Source organism: Myxocyprinus asiaticus, chromosome 24, assembly GCF_019703515.2.
Source record: "Myxocyprinus asiaticus isolate MX2 ecotype Aquarium Trade chromosome 24, UBuf_Myxa_2, whole genome shotgun sequence".
NCBI lineage: Eukaryota > Metazoa > Chordata > Actinopteri > Cypriniformes > Catostomidae > Myxocyprinus > Myxocyprinus asiaticus.
This window is the reverse complement of record NC_059367.1, coordinates 3,627,501-3,647,304: the sequence shown is the minus strand read 5'-3', so window position 1 is coordinate 3,647,304 and position 19,804 is coordinate 3,627,501. Positions and strand designations below refer to the sequence as shown.

Genomic DNA, 19,804 nt, shown 5'->3' with positions numbered 1-19,804 from the left:
AAAATAGAGTTTCCTGCTTAGATTTTTTTTTTCTCCTGAGAAAAGGACCCCAATAATCTCACCTGTCTCCTCTAGAGTTTTAAAAGAAATCTCAACAATGCCTCAAACTGTGCTCAGATTTGCCATGATAACTGCAAGTGTATAATCAAATTCTTCCAATACCAAATGATCTAGATATGCCATCCATTTTCATTTCATAGTTCTATACTCTTACTGTATGTCAGCTTATTTTAATTTCACCTAAGAATTTTAGGAGAGACATCTAAGACAAAGTTGAAACTTCAAAGACACATAACTAAGATTTCCATGAAGTCTTCTGAGCTATGAAAGAACAACCTGTGAGCAGTAAAGTTTTCCTATGGGCAGAACTGTTCCAACTAACTGATTCTAACTTATGATTGTAAATTGTGCCTCAAAATAAATAATAAAAAATAGTTAAATTATATTTAAATATAGACCCCTAGAAGAGTCTGAAGTTTGAGTTTGTAGTCGAAAAATGTATGCATTTCTATGCCCAGCCTTATTTTTTTGAACGGAGTACTCAGAAATCAAACAGAAACATAGAGGAGGCTACAGGCAGCTACAGTCACACCGTGACCTAACCTGATGGCAAACAACATGTGATAAAATGTATATTTTCTATGTTAATCAGAGTTTTCTTTGGTACATTATACCAATCGATTGTTTTCTATTTTCGGATTCACGCGGGTAACTCCGTCCACTGTGACATGGCACCGGTCCAAAAACTTTCTCATGACAGTATATTAAAGCCAGCATCTCATGAGCCGATTAAAAACGACTTAATTTTGGCCAAGAATGGTACACCTACTGAATGTTTTTGCGGAGGTCTTACTCTCCTCAGGTCTGTCACAAATTCTCACCCGTTCAGAATGGAGAAGAGGTGACAAACATTCCCTCCTATTCCATCTCTCTCTGTTTGATGGAGGACTCTGGTTCAAAAAAATAAGGCTGGGCATAGAAATGCATAAATTCTTCGACTACAAACTTCAGACATATTTAGTAAGTTCTGTTCTATGTTTTGTGTGCAGCTGTGTTATGTTCTGTTGTCACTATCGCTGTAGCGGACCTGTTTTTAGATTTTAGATTTAGTTTTCACTTGAACGCCCCAATGTCGCGAGGGGGCTTCGTGAACTGTTGCTCTCGTGCCCTATCATGACTGTCCACGGGAGATCAACAGTCAGTGAAAATTTTCAGTAAATAGCACGTTAGATTTCAGTTTGTTTCTCACCAAATCTTATTGTATGCTTTCATAAAAATCATGAGTCTCATGGAATCATTTATTAGACTTCTGAATTATACTTTTGTGTTCTTTTGAAGCATGAAGTGGTGGTGGCGTAGTGGACTGAAGCACTAAACTGGTAAGCCAAAAGTTGTTGGTTCAATCCCCATAGCCATCACCATTGTGTCCTTGAGCAAGGCACTTAACTCCAGGTTGCTCCAGGGGGATTGTCCCTGTAATAAGGGCACTGTAAGCTGCTTTGGATAAAAGCGTCTGCCAAATGCATAAATATATGAAGGGGTGGTCACCATAAACTGCCATTGTATGATATCACTGAGCACGACATTATTTTTTCACAATTTCCTCCCTTTGTGTTAAGAAAAAGAAAGTAATATTGGGTTATAACAACACAGGGGTGAGTAAACAATGACTGAATTTCCTTTTTGGGTGAACTAATCCTTTAAGGAAAAAAAAGAAATTCATATTGGTTTATATCAACTCGGGGGTGAGTAAGCAGTGAGTGAATTTTTATTTTTGGGCAAACTTTCAATTTAAATCGGCTGTTTGGAAGCATTTGAATGACTAAGGGTTACTGTAGACGACGGATGTAAAACATGAAGACAGAAGTAATAGAAAGGTAAACATTTTACAAATGGACAGGATGTTTCACTAATCATCCAACAACAAACTAGTGAGTTTAATATTTTTTTAGCTGTGGTGCTTTTAAAGGGATCTATTGAGAGATGCAACTTTTTGGAATGTTTAAGTGTGCTGACTGTGAGCGGCGCATTTGCATGTAGTTACTATCAGTGTTGTAAACTTCGAGAAGTTGCGTCTTAATTCATGCTCATTATTTAAAAATCATCTGCCGATGTTTATCAATCAATCACTGAGTAAATTAAAATCATCGGTTTTTCATATCTGCGTTTTCATGCTTATAACCGATATGCCAATGGTTTTATTTTGATTTATAATTAATTAGTAACACAAGTTGTAAAAACTCTTGTAAACAATTCAAATGCACAATCCAGATGTAACAATATTCACAATATGTAGAAGACTTTGACTTTTGAGACATCAGTAGGATACCCATTAATGCTTCATGATTGACTGAATTAAAACTGAAATCGCAATATGGCCTGCCTGATTACTAAACCATAAAAGCCTGTATTTTAAAATATAGTCTGTATTCAGCGCTTCAGTCAGCATTGTGTAAGCAAGTGGCACCCTCTAGCGGTCTGGATGGCATCATCCATTATCTATTATACCATTATAATACAGAATTTAAAAGGGGACATTTTTTCCCCATTATGTGGTTGACATTTCCATGGAATTGACCAACATATGCATATTATGAATTTGTAATGTTCTATCATATCCAGTACGTACATGTAAAATGTGAGATCTGTTGTTTGCAAAAATGTTTTAGAAGTACAAAATAACCTTTTTTTCATATCGATCATGATGTTATCATATTTAATTATTTTTTAACTTTTTAGAGACAGATCCAATCCATGTTCAACATAAATTATTTATTTTTAGAAGAGTATAAAAGCAGGGGCCTTGGTAGCTCAGCATGTAAAGATGCTGACTACCACACCTCGAGTCGCGAGTTCGAATCCAGGGTGTGCTGAGTGACTCCAGCTAGGTCTCCTAAGCAACCAAATTGGCCCGGTTGCTAGGGAGGGTAGAGGCACATGGGGCACATGGTGAGTTGTGCATGGATGCCGCGGAGAATAGCGTGAGCCTCCACACATGCTAGGTCTCCGTGGTAACGTGCTCAACAAGCCATGTGATAAGATGCACGGATTGACTGTCTCAGACGCGGAGGCAACTGAGATTTGTCCTCCGCTACCTGGATTGTGGCGAGTCACTACGCGACCATGAGGACTTAGAGCGCATTGGGAATTGAGCATTCCAAATTGGGGAGAAAAAAAAAAGAAGAGTAAAAAAGCTTGTATTCCTCTTTGTAAATTTTTAAAGCGTAATTCCAAAGTAAAATCTGATGACAAAATAAGGTAAGTGGCAAAAAAATCTGTATCGGTATCAGCCTATAGCTTTTTCATATCATTGCATCCCTACTGAAAACTGACCATAGTTTACCATAGACTCTTTGAAAAAGCTAAACTAAAATTCAACACAATACATTTCTTCAACATCCACTAAAACCATTTAAACAGAAAATCACCCACTACATGCAAGAAAACAGCTTTAAACTGACAACTTGATAGACCATTTTCCCCTTGAGCTTCACAAATCATTGAAAAACCTTTTTCTTTATTTACTTTCTTAATACACTTTACTGGGCTTATTGTGCACAATTCATCAGTATGCATTATTGCACAATAATATATATATATATATATGTCTTTACAATCATTAATCAAAATATAATAACTTTCTCTGCCTCAAACGACTTACCAATTCCTCTTATTTTTCAACCACCTGTCATATAGAGACACTTTTCAACATCCAATCAACTCCCAATGGCTAAAATCAAGTCCCGCCCTTAATTTCTTCTCATTGAATATCCTGTTTCATAAGGAAATATGTCACATCATGGAAGTAATCCGATCTGTAAATCCCATGTTATGTTGACTGTAAAGTATAGCAAACTGTTAGTCAGTATCTAGACTCTAAATCCTCCATTGGTGAACTTTTACAGTTTTGCTGAACTATATGTACAAGTTGAGTTCTTTGTTCCTTTTCTCAAATGCTCAGAAAAACATCTGTTGCTGCAGATGTTTGGAAGCATCAACTAGTAGCGCAGTCTAGTGCCACTTAAATAAACGCTTTCATATTTGGAGGATAAACCGAAAAGTAAACGCTTCATTTAAAGTCTGATTGCTGCTAATTTGAGACCTTTGCTGGTTTGTCACGACAGCAGTTGCTCTGCATCTGCAACATCCTTCACTCCGAGGTACCATTTTTGTCTCCATGGCAACCGCAGTGCGATGGAGTCTGGCTCTGGGGGAGATGCGCAAGAAAGCGCTAGAGAGCAGGCTGTTTTTCTGTTATGTTCTTTCCTTTGCATTACATGCTTCAGTCTTACATTCTCTACCACTTTATGGCAATAACTGGCCAGTGCTATTTCAGAAGCTGAAATAGGCCTCAGTGGTGGAAGATGAGTATATTTGTACTCATACTGTGGACTCTATCAGCAGGGCTCTTATAGTCTGTGTCTAGCCACTCTATGCTGAAATTAAAGAGATAGTTCGGCCAAAAAATGAACATTAGGTCATCATTTACTCACCCTCATGTTGTTCAGAACCTGTATAACTTTCTTTGTTCCGTCGAACACAAATGAAATGATCTTTTCATTTTCCACACAATAAAAGTGAATGATGATTGTTGATAACATCCTACCTAAAATCCTTTTGTGTTCTATGAAGGATAGAAAGTCATACAGGTGAGTAAATGATGACAGAATTTTCATTTCTGGCTGAACTATCCCTTTAAGTGGAGCTCTATGAGGAAGCGTAATTCAGGTTCCTTTCAAATGCTCGCACGTAAAACTAAATGTTATATAACGGCACATGTCAGATGACTCTTCATGGATCTAATATCTAACATATTTATTTAAATGAAACACAATACATAAGAATGCAGCAATTTGCTTCCTCAGCCAGTTTCAAATTCCTGTATGTTATTATGGCGTTTATGGCAGCCAGAAGTATATAATCACTGCAGAGAACACCCAGCTAAATCCAGTTGTGCTATTTCTTAGACCTTTCAGATCCATATTTCTCCACAAAACTGGCAAATGTGTCATTCTCCCCTGCTTTAAAAAAAAACAAAAAAAAAAACAATTATCTTGCATTTCAGATGCTGGTCATGAAGAAAGCGAATTTTGCACACCAAATCAAATTATTTAATTAATAATTCAAAGAAATTAGGCTTTGAATCTAGGATCCATAATCCAATACATTTTACTGAAGAATTATGTTCAGTTACTATACATGCAACAGACAATGTTTGTATAGAGGCAAAGCTTTTGTGGTGCTCTGGTCTATTCTCGCCCCTAATTGGCACATAGGAACAATACAAACTGTGACTGATTGATTTACATGTAGGGATGTGAAGCAAGAAATGTAAGCGCAGCATAGTTCTAGCGGGAAGACTAGCAGCTGTACATCATCGCACCATTAACTAGGTAACTCCTAGCCAATCACATGTAAGCCATTGCTTTATAAGTCTGCTCACAATCTATCACATTGCGGCAACCTCCACCACCCCACCACCACCAGTTGAGTCCCGTCCTGCATGGGGTAGGCTCCTCGCCCCTGCCTCCTATCTCCAACAGGATATGATGGTTCCGAGTACAACTTCTTCGGACCACCAGACAGGGCTTACGCCAAAGAGAGACATTACATTTCTGTTTTATATTCATCAAATAAATGTAATCTTAAATTTCACTCAAGTCTGTGAGTCTTCCTGATAGAACTGGTTCTTATTCCGAACAGTGTAACCATATGATTTTCACGACTTTTGTTCTGTTAACAGCATCTACAGAATCTACAGAATTAAACACACAGCACGACCTTAACTAATGACCCTTATGAGCCAATTGTTTTTAATTATCATAAACATTAAGTGCGAATAGTGTAGTCCGATTCCCAAACAAATGACTTTTATAAACCGGTTCTTTTTAGTGAATCAAAAACATTCAGCGTGATCAATGTAGTCTGATTCACGAATGAATGACTCTTATTAGCTGGTTCTTTTTAGTGAATCAGAAACATTCAGCACAACCAGTGTAGTTTGATTCCTGAATCAATGACTCTTATGAGATGGTTATTTTTGTGAATCAAAAACATTCTGTGTGACCAGTGTAGACCGATTCGTGAACAAATGACTCTTATGAGCTGGTTCTTTTTAGTGAATCCAAAACACCCAGCACAAACAGTTTAGCCTGATTCACGAACGAATGACTCTTATGAGCTGGTTCTTTTTAGTGAATCCAAAACACCCAGCACAAACAGTTTAGCCTGATTCACGAACGAATGACTCTTATGAGCTGGTTCTTTTTAGTGAATCCAAAACACCCAGCACAAACAGTTTAGCCTGATTCACGAACGAATGACTCTTATGAGCTGGTTCTTTTTAGTGAATCCAAAACACCCAGCACAAACAGTTTAGCCTGATTCACGAACGAATGACTCTTATGAGCTGGTTCTTTTTAGTGAATCAGAAACATTCAGCACAACCAGTGTAGTTTGATTCCTGAATGAATTACTCTTATGAGCTGGTTCTTTTTAGTGAATCAAAAACATTCAGTGTGAAAAATGTGTCCGATTCCTGAACAAATTACTTTTATAAGCCGGTTCTTTTTAGTGAATCAAAAAAAATTTGCTTGACCAGTGTAGACCGATTCGTGAATGAATGAATCTAATGAGCTGGTTCTTTTTATTAAATCAAAAATATACAGCGCTAAAAGTGTAGTCCAATTCCTGAAAAAATGACTCTTTTGAGCAAGTACTTTTTAATGAATCAAAAACATTTAGCATGACCAGTGTAGACCTATTCATGAACAAATGACTCTTATGAGCTAGTTCTTTTCAGTGAATCAAAAACATTCAGACCAAACAGTGTAGTCTGATTCCTGAACGAATTACTCTTATGAGCCGGTTCTATTCAGTGATTCAAAAATGTTCAGCCTGACCAGTGTAGTCTGATTCCCGAACGAATGACTCTTATGAGCTGGTTCTTTTTAGGGAATCAGAAACATTCAGCAAAACCAGTGTAGTTTGATTCCTGAACGAATGACTCCTATGAGCTGGTTCTTTTTATTGAATCAAAAACATTCTGTGTGACCAGTATAGTCCGATTCCCAAATCGATGACTCTTATGAGCCGGTTCTTTTTAGTGAATCAAAAACATTCAGCGTGAAAAGTGTAGTCCGTAGTGTAGTGACCCGTATAGTCTGATTCCTGAACGAATAACTCATTCTGTATGAGCTGGTTCTTTTGTATCTACAATGTGAAACATACTGCGTGACCAGTGTAGACTGATTCCTGAACGAATGACTCTTATGAGCCGGTTCTTTTGAATCTACAGCTCAAAACATACAGCGTGACCAGTGTAGCTGATTCCCAAACAAATGACTCTCATGACCCAATTCTTTTTAGTGAATTTGACTTGTTACTGTGTTATGTAATGTTGTAGCTCCTAACACTTCCATCAGGCAATGCATTTACTGACAGATTGTTCATATGTCAATGTTTAGTTAGTTGAAGACATGCCTACACATTATGAGTTTAGTTGTAATTAGAGGTATTTCAATTGGCAGTTCTTGGCTAGAATGAGCTTCAATATGGACCAGACCTTTTTGTCATTCAGTCAAAAGTCTAGCTACTCAAGACTAAAGGTAAAGCAAATACATTTTAGAGGTCACAATATCCCAAACTTAAAGTTGATCTGTACCTGTTCCTTGATTTCCTGCAGTTTGTTGCTCTGCTCACGTATGTCATGCAGTAGCTGAAGAGCTTTATCATCTTCCTGCGAAACTTCCATACGGGCCTGCTCCAAACTGTGCTTCAAACTCTAAAACACACAGCAACACAACGAGTTTGAACTGCAGTTCAGATCATGTCGTCCACATACCCAAACTTATGTAGTATACTCACACTGCACTCTGTGATGTAGGTGGCCAGGTCTTGTTCTAAGATGGTCCTCTGGGTTTCTGAAGCTTTGAGTTCCACATCCTTCTGTTGGAGAACTGACTCCAGGTCAGACATCTTACGCTGTACTTTCGATATCTCTTGCTCCATCTTTCAAATTAACACAAAGGAAAAGAGATTTGTGAGCACATTAGGGCTGCTTGACATCTACACACTTTTAAAGACCCCATGAAATTAAAATTGTAGTTGTGTGGCTTTTGTTTGTTAGCATTAAAGTGCTAGTGCAATGTGCTAGTGTAATCCAAAACGTTGATAAAAATATATCTATCAAATTTACATCCTGTTTGTGACTTTATTGGCATTGAAGCTACATGCACTAGTATAGTACTGTATATAGTATACATACTTTATATACTAAATATTAGTGCACTCCAAAATTGATAAAAATCCATCTGGCTTTAGTCTGTTAGCATTGAAGCCATTTATATGCTAGTGTACTCTTAAAAGTCGATAAAATTAACCTTGAGCAGATATAAACAATCAAAATGTAAATTTATTTTTCTTCCAAAAAAAAAAAAAAAACGTATAAAAAATACTGATGACTCATCTTGCACTACACAGATTTGTGTCCAATCAAACGCTCTCTAGAATGAGAATGCCCCTCCCCCTAAACCACATTCAACCGACTCGCAAATAGCAAATCATGGTTTATGGCTATGATGTAAATAAAGCCTATTGGTTATTAAAAAAAATTATAAATGCTTCTATATGTCCAGCTCAAACACAGAAATAAAAACTGCACTTGTAAAGCCATTTGTACTTATTAACAATTACATTTTGGTGAAATAAATGTATTACATGTTTAATAGTTTATATATGTTTAGCTTTTTATACTCATGTTTTTTTATTTCATTTATAATGCTTTTCAAGGGACCTGAGATGCAAATTATCTTGTGCTATAATCATTATGTTCAATGCATCTTTTTTAGTCTTTTGGCTAAGATTACGTTTTTGTAATGTCCCCATTCATTTAAATAAAATAATTACTTTTCATTGGGCCTTTACAGAACTGAGTTCTCTATAAATTGATATAAGACACTTTTATTGTTCACTCACTGTGTACAGCTGCAGACGTACCTTATTATATGTGTGTTTGCACTTTCTCTAGAAAGCTGTTTTGAAGGTCTTGTTCACGATGTGTGCTCGTAGACTGAAAGACGAGATCTGAATGAACTTGCTCTTTAAAAAATAAAAATGCAAAAGGAAGTGAAAAATATGAGAAACCACATTTAAGCTTCAATTACACCAATACACATGACTGAAACTTCTGCCTTTATAGTAAAAGTTGAAAATCTGCTTTTATGATTGTCAACAAAACTAGTGAATCAATTAAACTCTCTATTATTTAGCTAAGCGATATGCACATTTATTTAACAGACAACAAAGGATGTAACAACAACAAATAATTACACACTGCAATTATAAAACTGTTAAAAACATAAAAACACGAGAAAGAAAGAACTGGCAGAAAAACAACATGCCATGTGCATAATAGATTTAATATGAATTAGTTTTATTGTCCAACTTGTCAAACTTTATATTAGGTGGCCTTAACTACTATATAAAACATGATATACATGAAACAGATTCCCACATTTGCTGCTAATGAGGTTGAGGTACGGGTATATTTTGGAGTAAGGGTGGGTTAGGGTTAGGATTAGGGGTTAGAGTTAGGTTTTGGGGTAAGGGTTGGGTTGGGTTAGGGGTAAAGTTAACAGTGTAACTACAAATGTAATTAAATGCAAGTACTTTAAATGTAATTACAATGCAACAACATGCATGTACATAATATGTAAATTGTATCAAATGGTTAAGTACATAGTAGTTAAGGCCACCTAATATAAAGTGGGTCTGTCAAACTAGATTTTTACACTTTCTGAAGGAAATGTGAGTGCTGTTACTAGAGCGTTTTGGTGATTACTGACGGTAAGTAAGCAGTATTTTTGTCTTGTTTTTCAGTGGAAATATCCAAACATCCATCAAGAAGAAACATTTACCTGATAAGCAAAACTGCATTAGATATTGTGGCTTGTTTCCATTCTTACCCCACTGGCAAACTGTTGTTGGGGTTTAGTTTTGGGGTTTGGTTCGGGGTTAAAAATTGTAAGAACACTCGTTCAAAACCCTGAAGTGTCTCTTTCTTCTGTGAAACATAATAGGGATTTTCTTATTAAAATCATGGTTATGTTTAGGGTTTGGGTTAGGGGTTTAACTTGGGAAAAATCATAATTGTTTTGTGGTTTGTTTGTTTTTCTCTATTGAATTAAAGGGATAGTTCACCCAAAAATGACAATTCTTCTCGTCATTTACTCACCCTCATGCCATCTCAGATGTGTATGACTTTCTCTCTTCTGCAAAACTAAGATTTTTAGAAAATTATCTCAGCTCTGTAGGTCCATACAATACATACAAAGTCAATAGGGTCCAAAACTTTGAAGCTCAAAAAAGCACATAAAGGCAGCATAAAATCAAACCATACGACTCCAGTGGTTAAATTCATGTCTTCAGAAGCGATATGACAGCTGTGTGAGAGAAATAGATAAATATTTAAGTCCTTTTTTACTATAAATTCTCCTCCCTGCCCAGTAGGTGGCGATATACTTGAAGAATGCGATTAACCAAAAACAAAAGTACGTGAACGTGAAAGTGGAGATTTATAGTAAAAAAGGTCTTAAATATTGATCTGTTTCTCATCCACATCTATAGTATCACTTCTGAAGATATAGATTTAACCACTGGTGTCTTATGGATTACTTTTATGCTGCCTTTATATGCTTTTTGGACCTTCAAATTTCTGACCATTGAATGGACATACAGAGCTGAGATATTCTTCTAAAAATCTTAGTTTGTGTTCAGCAGAAGAATGAAAGTCATACACATCTGGGATGGCATAAGGGTGAGTAAATGATGAGAGAATTTACATTTTTGGGTGAACAAGCCAATTTCACCCTCTCCTACTATTATTACGAATTGTCATGAGATGGGGTTAAAAAACAAAAAACAATTTGCTGATATGGTTAGACAAATGAACTTCATTTAAGATACTGTATATGCTATGAAAACAAGCCATATTATCTTCCACAGTTTTGCTTCTCTGGTAAATTTGCCTTGTTTTAAGGATGTATAGACTGATTAAGACATTTTTTTTGTTTTTTGTTTTTTTGCAGTAATCGACTAATGATTACAGAATCTAAAATGCACCTCACAGTAATGTATTATCACACTAGAAGAAATCATTACTGGCATTATGCTTACAAATCCCTAAAAACTGTAACTCTTCTGTGCTGTAAATGCATACAAGTTCAGCGGAGAGCATATAGTGCAGTCTATTTTTAACATGCCCAATCATATTAGATATGCACAGACTGTTTCTAACCGTCAGTATGTACTTGGCATCCTTGGAGATCGTGAGAAGAAATGAACGATGGAATAAAAGAGCTCCTAAAAGCACAAGCTTCTCTTCTACTCCTCCACATCATCATCTCTCTCCAGCATTCTCTCTCAATCACCTGCGGCTTTACAATTCACTCCTCGCAGCATAAGGAGGCTTACCGATTACACAACACACAGATACACACATGCACGGCAAACCCAAAAGATGCTTATGGAATCGCTTTCCAAACCCAAAGCAGCGGTTTGAACTCATGTTCACATTCACAGAAATGTGCGGCCTGCAGGAACGCACAAACACACACACTCAACACGAAAACCTGTAGACTCATACAGAGTTGCATACATGTGCACAACATGCTAAAAGCCATGAACTATTATAAACACACACACAAACACACTGCATGCATCAAATGAGTGCTTAACAATCGCACATGTTCACATCTCTTGTTTTTGAAACAATGGATGATGTTACTGCACAGGACCCAAAATATGATCTACACCAGACAACAATTGCCATATGCACCATATTTACATTAAGTAGCCTATCAGAGTCTAATGGATGATCATACAGTGGCCAACAAAAGTATTTGGATGTTTAGTTGCACCATACCTAAAAGTGTGCATATTAAGGAAGGAGCGGACTGATCCTAAAGTATTAAAACTGTACTTTGGAAACTGATGTTGTATCAAGAGGATCAATGTGCTCACATAAAATATCAGTACTAAAGGTTTTACTAAACTAGTGATATTATTGTTTATTTACCAGGAAAAATTGTTGCATTTCATAAGATTTAAAGTGAAAACAAAAATGAACTACAGTATATTTACATTTATGCATTTGGCAGACACTTTTATCCAAAGTGACTTACAGTGCCCTTATTACAGGGACAATCCCCCTGGAGCAACCTTGATTTAAGTGCCTTGGTCAAGGACACAATGGTGATGGCTGTGGGGATTGAACCAACAACCTTTTGCTTTACCAGTTTAGTGCTTTACCAGTTTAGTGCTTTAGTCCACTACGCCACCACCACTCTGTATACTAGTATATAAGCGAATAGTTGAATATGATTGGATTTACTTCTTCTTTCACACATTTTAACAGATAGGCTGAAAGTCACACACAGCACTCAGTCACAGCACTCATTTGTTTTTTTAAATAATAATAAAAAATGATTGAAAATGCTTGTTGTTAATAAATTATATATATATAAAAAAATGATGACTGATAATTTGCAGTTTAGGTCAATAAAAAAAGTATAATGTTTAAGTATAATGTTAAAAGGCTAAAACTATTCATTTTATTCTCAGAAATAGCAAAAAACAACAACAACAAAAAAACAAAAAACAACAACAATATTAATAGAGTTATCATACTGGTATCGGTATCTGCAATATTGGCATTTTTGTACTTGGTATCGGATCAATAAGAAAATAAGTGGTAACGCCCATCCCTAGTTTGAATGTCACTGCATTAAATAACATATCAAAGCAAGTAGCATTTATTTTAAAGAAATAAAGCACACTTTTTGAGCCAGATATTCCACAAAAAGAAGTTTGTTAGGTTCAAAATGATTAAACAATAGATATAAGGTTTTTTTTGGACACTTATGTCAATTTAAACATTTCATAACAAATTATCAAAGCAAGTGTCGTCTGCAAACAAATGCTGCTCGAGATTTTCTCAAAACTAACTTATCTGAGCGTTTTTTGCTGAATGACTTTTATCAGACTGGTGTAATGATGAACCTGGACAATTCTTTTTTAAAACTAATGAGCGTCATTTTTATATGTGATAAGATATTTTCTTATTCCACCATGATTTGTAGAAAACCTATACAGCCATTTGTAGGTTTTTGTTTTTGTTTTTTGTTTTTGTTTTTTTAAATAGCAACACTGTGGCGATATCATACATTCCTCTGTTTGAGCTTCTATCTGCTTGGCTGACCAGTGGAAGACGAGGGGAAGTTTTTGGGAAAGCGGTTTGAAAACAAACAATATTTTTGCAATTCCGTTTAGGTACACTAGGGGCGCAGAAATTACACACTTGTTTTCACACAACATAAAATTATCGACAAATATTAAATGAACATGACATATCCTGATCAATTTTAAACTAGAATCTTAAAATAGAAAGTAGAGTCTTAAACTAAAACATTTATTCTGTGTGAAGAGAAAGATTTCTCTCATCTCTTTTCGATAACGTCTGTGGCCTCCAAAAATCATTGATCATTTCAATTTACATTCTGAAAGTGTTGACTCTAAAGGACTGTCGCTCTTGCTCACATATACAGCAGAGATCAATAAACTTTGCAGGAATATGCAGGAATTAATGCATGACAAATGAGTAGTCCTACATTAACACTTCAGTCACTACTATTAACTAATATAGAAACACAGTTAACTAATCAGTAAGTAATAGTGATCTGATGACTGTGGTAGTTCACTGTTAGCTAATCAGTATTTACTGAATTGTATTTGCCTAACTGATAACTACTAACTAACTATGGGTGAATAATAATAATAATAACTACTAATTAATTACTTATCACAACATTTACTCCTCAAAGTCCAGTGTCTAAAATGTGAACAATTATACTTTTATTGTCAACATGTAATTGCATCATCAGAGATGCATATGCATCATAACCGGTAATCAGTTATGAACTTAACACCGCTCTAAATCACTGGTCTACAGTACCTGGAAGAGTATCATGACTAGTCAGCTTACCTTAATTAAAGTTGTACTGTATGTGTCCAAACTATGCATTATTTGGGGTATCTTTTGTAATCATTAATGAATAACTTGTGCATGTTGCATGAGTTCTCCTCAAGAAGAGGCTAATATTAATCTCTGTGGGGCTTCACAAGAGACATTCAGCTGTTAAAGAACAGGGAAACTCTGAACAAACAGGAGGAAAATCTCAAAATATTTTAAATGTTCTGACACACTAATGTGCCCAAGGCCAGTATAAATAATCAATAATTGATCATGTAACATCATGTTTGTTGAACATGAACACAAGCAGGTGATGACTGACATATCAGGTCACTATGTTGATATGTTCAATATGAGAACAACAGGCTTTCAAAATGTCATTCTCAGCTATAACTAGAACTAAACAGCACATTTTAAGCAATGTACAATCAAATAAGTTTGCTACACTTAATAAATAACAGGTACTGTAAATAATAGGTTTTTAATCACTGTAATTAAAGGTTGCTGTTTGTTTTTACATGTCAAGTCAAATTTATTTGTATAGCGCTTTTCACAACAGGTGTTGTTTAAAAGCAGCTGCACATGAAATGATGCTATAACAGAAAATGATTGAATATAATGCCAATATTATTTATTTATGTTTAGAAATATTAGTGGTTAAAATTGGTAAACTAAGTAAGTGTTGTGGGTCAATGATTAAACAAAATTCTTTTATATTAACTATAAGTTTTAGTGTTAAAGTACTTGAAGTCATCTCGAATTAACTGAGGAAATAGATGTAGATGCATTGTCCTTTGATTTAATGGTTAATTCATTTTCTGTGTATTTTAAGAGAGTATTGTCCCTCCTTGATATTCATAGGTATCATTCAGTAAGGAGAATCGCAGTCCGGCTGGAAGCTTATGGCAGGTAATTTTGGTGAAATCCATCCTGAGCCCATGCTTCAGTCAGTGGCTCATGAAGAATCCCATGTCTTTGAGTTTGGATCAATTCAACCTCTGTGAAGTCTGTCTTAGTAGACTGAAGTGAGGTCTGGCTGGCACATGCTGCAGTTGGTCATCATCATCACTCAGTGATACAGTGGGAATTGGACATCAGCCAGGACCAGAGATAGATCTGGCAGGCTCTGGTAATATAATCCCAAGGTTTAGACAGGGAAGAATTACAATAAAATTATGACATTCAATTTAAAGCAGGGTTAAAGAATAAGAGAAGTGTTTTCTGTTCCGGCAGACCTAACTAAAGCAGCATTGCAATGACTTGAGGGATAAATTAGGTGTATGCCTGGCTGAATAGATAAGTCTTTAGTCTTAGTCTTTAGAGAGTGTGTCTGAGTTCCGAACACTGCTAGGAAGACTATTCCAAAGTTTAAAGATTAAACGCTGAAAATAGAAAGATAAGCAATGCTAAGCAGGCTAGCAGGCTACAAATACGAGTACTAGCTGCAACAGGAACAGGAAACAGCGCCACCACAGCATCACCAGCAGCGTCACCCTTTCTTCCAAAGAATCATGTCCAGGATCATTCAGTCAGAATCAGGCAGGCAGGCAGATAGTTAGAATGATAGACAGAACAAACAACAGAATGGTAGATAAATGAATGAACAAAAGATCAAACGATAGAACAAACAAACGATAGAACAAACAAATGATGCATGGACGGATGGACAAATGGATGATATATTGAGTTTAAAGACAGACAGACGGACGGGCGGATGGATGGATGGATTGAGTTTAAAGATGGATGGATCGATGGATGGACGGATGGATGGATGGATTGAGTTCAAAGATGGATGGATGGATGGATGGATGGGTGGATGGACGGACAGACAGATAGAGAATATTATATTCTTACTACATCCGACTGACTACATTTAGAATAAGCATTAATACTGCTTGTTTTTAAGCAGTATTCTACCCTAGTTTCTAGTATTCTAGTATATTCACCCAGAAAATAAAAAATAAAAAATCCTTTCTGTCACAATTTTGAAGTAAAATATGAACCTGTTGCAGCATCTTCACTTATGCTCAAACATGCACATACATCCATTAAGTGTAAAAGTTATGCATTGAGTTCAACCACAGATAAAGAAACACTTTCAGTATCAAAATATAAAATAACCATCTGTTTCTCCTTGTCTCCATGACTACAGGACAGATGCTGTCTGCTCAGCTGCAGTCACGACTACACCGGTCACTACATCTGATCAAAACTTAAGAGCGAGTGCTCACGTCAATAATTTATTTCCCCATAATAATATTCAGATGTGTGCATGTGTGTGTGTGGGATCATGTTTCACAGCAGATAAAAAGCTCTCGAGGATTACCAAGCGTTCACATCACGACACACTGCAGGCTGCATGAAATCATTTCACTGTTAAACTCTTAGACACTTTCAGACAGCTCTGGTGAAATGTTAATGAGGATCAAGTCCTTAAAAGAACAGCACATAATTAATGAGTTGTATATTCTATATCAATAAAAAGTGACAGACAGACAGACAGACACTCAGACAGAGATAGATAGATAGATAGATAGATAGATAGATAGATAGATAGATAGATAGATAGATAAAAAAATACACTTTCACCTTTAAAAGTAATAGGAAATGGCTAGAAAGTTAATGGAGGAATTGAAGACTGGGTTAGGGTTAAATGAACTGATTAACTGTATGTCAATGATAACAGAGCGCAACACCATCTTTGTAAAATAAACTTGAAGTAACGCGGACTAATGGCTCCAACACAAGCATATACCATCAATTAACAGCTTCAGAGCTCATTAAGTCGGTCTTTAAAGGATATAGTTATCGTTAAAAATCAATTTGTTTATTGAGAAATAAATAGGGGTTTTACTTCCAGAACCAGACTGTGGCACTTTGAAGGTTTGTATGTATTTGACAAGGTGTTCAGTTGATGTCCCAAATGTGTGGCGGCGTATGTTCTGAAACAAATCCAATCCAGCATGAGATGTCGACAGTTTAAGGGGCTTAATAACAGCATGACTGACAAAAACAGACATGATTCCACTTAAATCTCAAACACACGGATTAGAAAGTTCAGCACAACTTTAACACAACTTCAGAAAGAGATGTATTCCTAAAATGTAGCTAAAGACAGGAAGTGATGCGTTTGGGCGTGTTTAATCAACAGCTTTCATCTTTTGTGAAACTTTTTGTTTGTTTATATATTCAGCCATAGCTTTTATAATTCACCTTAGAAGGGTCAATAATGATCTGTATCTTTGTCAAGCCAGTATACTGTTGTTCTACAAACATTTCAAAATACCCTAAACCGAGACCAAAATTTCTAACTCCTTAGGGAGCTTTTAAGCTACATACGCCAACCATGGTGCAGACCTTCAGACTTTTCTGGAATAATGTGCTGTGTCTTTTATATATGATCTGACTTACAGTTTTCGCACAGCAGACAATCAAAAATCCCATAGATTTACATTGACGGAATGTTCAAACAGGCCAACGGAATGCTCGTTAATTCAAACTATATCTACCATCTATAATTTTTTTTAAATGTAAACAAACCCACAGAAGACCTTTGATCTGCTTTAAGTTGCTCTCTCTCTCTCTCTCTCTCTCTCTCTCTCTCTCTCTCTCATTAATGGTTTATCTATCTATGTGACTTTCTGTCTGACTACATTTTTAGCATTTGATTGTATGTGTCCAAATACAACCCAAAGACATTTATGGATTCTTTCCAAGGAGCTTGATGGGGAATGCAAAAATGCAGCGATATACTGTCTTTAGGAGAGAGAGCGAGAGAATTGTAGGGATATGCTGTTTCCATAGAAATAAGTCCATTCTGTCACTTTCTTACTGCTTTTATCCTGATACATTTCGATTTCACCAGCACTCTACACCCACATACTGTATTTTTCCATCAAAATAAGCTACCTGAACTACACAGCCAGGAATACAATAATACTAGATTTTTAGAGTACTAAAGTGGTGGTTGCTTACTGGCCCAAGTCAAAAGGGTCCACCCCCAAGTCTCTGTGATATTCTGGTCTCTAGATATGGCTCCGGCCACTACTTCATTGTAATTCTATGGGATTTTTCACCTGTTTTTACATCCACCAACCGAAAAATGCAAATCCAATCATTAAAAAGTAACAGTAATTTCCTCAACAAGCCGCAGGATTTGAGGCAGGGCCATGGACTTGAATTGCATGACTTGGACTTGATTTGGACTCGAGTCACAAATTTGATGACTTGCAACTCGACTCGACATAATCAAAGAAGACTTGCGACTTGACCTAGACAACAATGACTTGCGACTTGACTTGGACTGGAGCCCTCTGACTTAGAAAGACTTTATACCTTCGAAAACCAAAGATCAGGGTTTTACAATTAAAAATGTGCAACAATTCAACGATTTATTTCCCCAGTAAATAACTCATTTGATTTTCAAATCTGCATTTCCACGCTCCACATTCAACCAATCAGATAACCAACTAATCAACTTCTACAAGAATAGGACCAAGTTTGAAGATTGCTCATTCAAGGATGACACATCCAAAATGGTACCAAAGGTCATTTCATTTGGATATAAACAATACAATATCGAAGGCAACAAAAGGATTGCAACATGTGGTTTAAAATTGCAGACACTATATCAACAGCGTCCAGTTTTGTGAGGCATCTGAAAACCCACAGACAGAGGTAAGTTGAGATTGTTAACTGTTACACGTCAGCTCTGGTTCAGTAGCATTTAACTTATCGTGTTAGCTGTGTTAGCTGGGTTAGCTATCTAGCTACTTAGTTCCATAGAGCTCAGCGCTACTACAGTTTGGGCATGAATTATTTCCCATGCCTCATTCCTGAAACTAGCTAAAAGATGCACTGTGGACCAATGGTTGCCACCTGTCCTGTAAAATACAGGAAGTTGAAATTTAAGATGTTCATATGGTGTCATGGCGAAATCGTTCCAGATCGTTCATTTAACATTAAGTAGGACATTTTGACTAAGGGAGGTAAGGGGTCATCTGAAAAGTCCCCACTTTGTGTTAAAACGTGCTAATACTATGGAGGGTGTAATTACTATAGTAATTAATACTCTGACACTAATTTGGGCAAAGAGCACTAATAACTTGTTTAAGACTTGATGCTTAAAGTTGAAGACTTGAGACTTGAATGCAAAGACTTGAGACTTACTTGTGACTTGCAAAACAATGACTTGGTCCCACATCTGATTTGAGGTATTGGCAACACAAACAGTTCTGGAAGAGTTATGCAAGTTTAACATTAGAATTAGGGGTTTGTTCATATCCCTAACCCTACAGTAAGTATAAGCAATATTAATAGTGAAGCTTGCCTTTCACATACAGTAAAAATATCTAAACATATTTAAACTGAAGTTTGTAATTTCTGTGCCTAGCATCACCAGACAGAAAAGATGGGTTCTGGAAGTAAAAATATCATAATTTTTTTTCATGGGGAATTGATTATTAACGATGACTTAACAATTAACCTTTAAAGACAGACCTACCATGAGCTCCGTGGTTGTTCATCAGTAGTTTAAGCTTCTGAAAAGTCATTAGTCTAAAAAAAAAAAATTGTGTTTACTAGCAAAATTCCTGCTGAAGAACTACACTACCCATCCTGCAGAGAAATATCCACCAATCAGCAATTGCCCATGATGCACTCTGAATGATGCAATCGAGTCGGTCTCCCAACACTCTCAAACTACTTACATATTCTAATATATTGAAATTTTTGCAATAAACAAAATATATTGTCTCTTTACTTATAATCCACAAA

General features: G+C 36.2%; 1 protein-coding gene across 7 annotated transcripts in view; it reads right to left on the bottom strand.

Annotated features, from left to right (window-relative positions):
- LOC127414519 (citron Rho-interacting kinase-like) overlaps positions 1 to 19,804 on the bottom strand; it is a 93,680-nt gene that overhangs the window by 72,588 nt on the left and 1,288 nt on the right. For all 7 annotated transcript variants that reach the window (XM_051652587.1, XM_051652588.1, XM_051652589.1 and 4 more), the window contains 3 exons: positions 8,998 to 9,099; positions 7,867 to 8,010; positions 7,664 to 7,783 (listed from right to left, as the gene is read on the bottom strand). In XM_051652587.1, the coding sequence (XP_051508547.1) occupies positions 7,664 to 7,783; positions 7,867 to 8,010 (264 nt within the window). In that variant the 5' untranslated portion in view covers positions 8,998 to 9,099. The remainder of the gene's footprint in view (positions 1 to 7,663; positions 7,784 to 7,866; positions 8,011 to 8,997; positions 9,100 to 19,804) is intronic.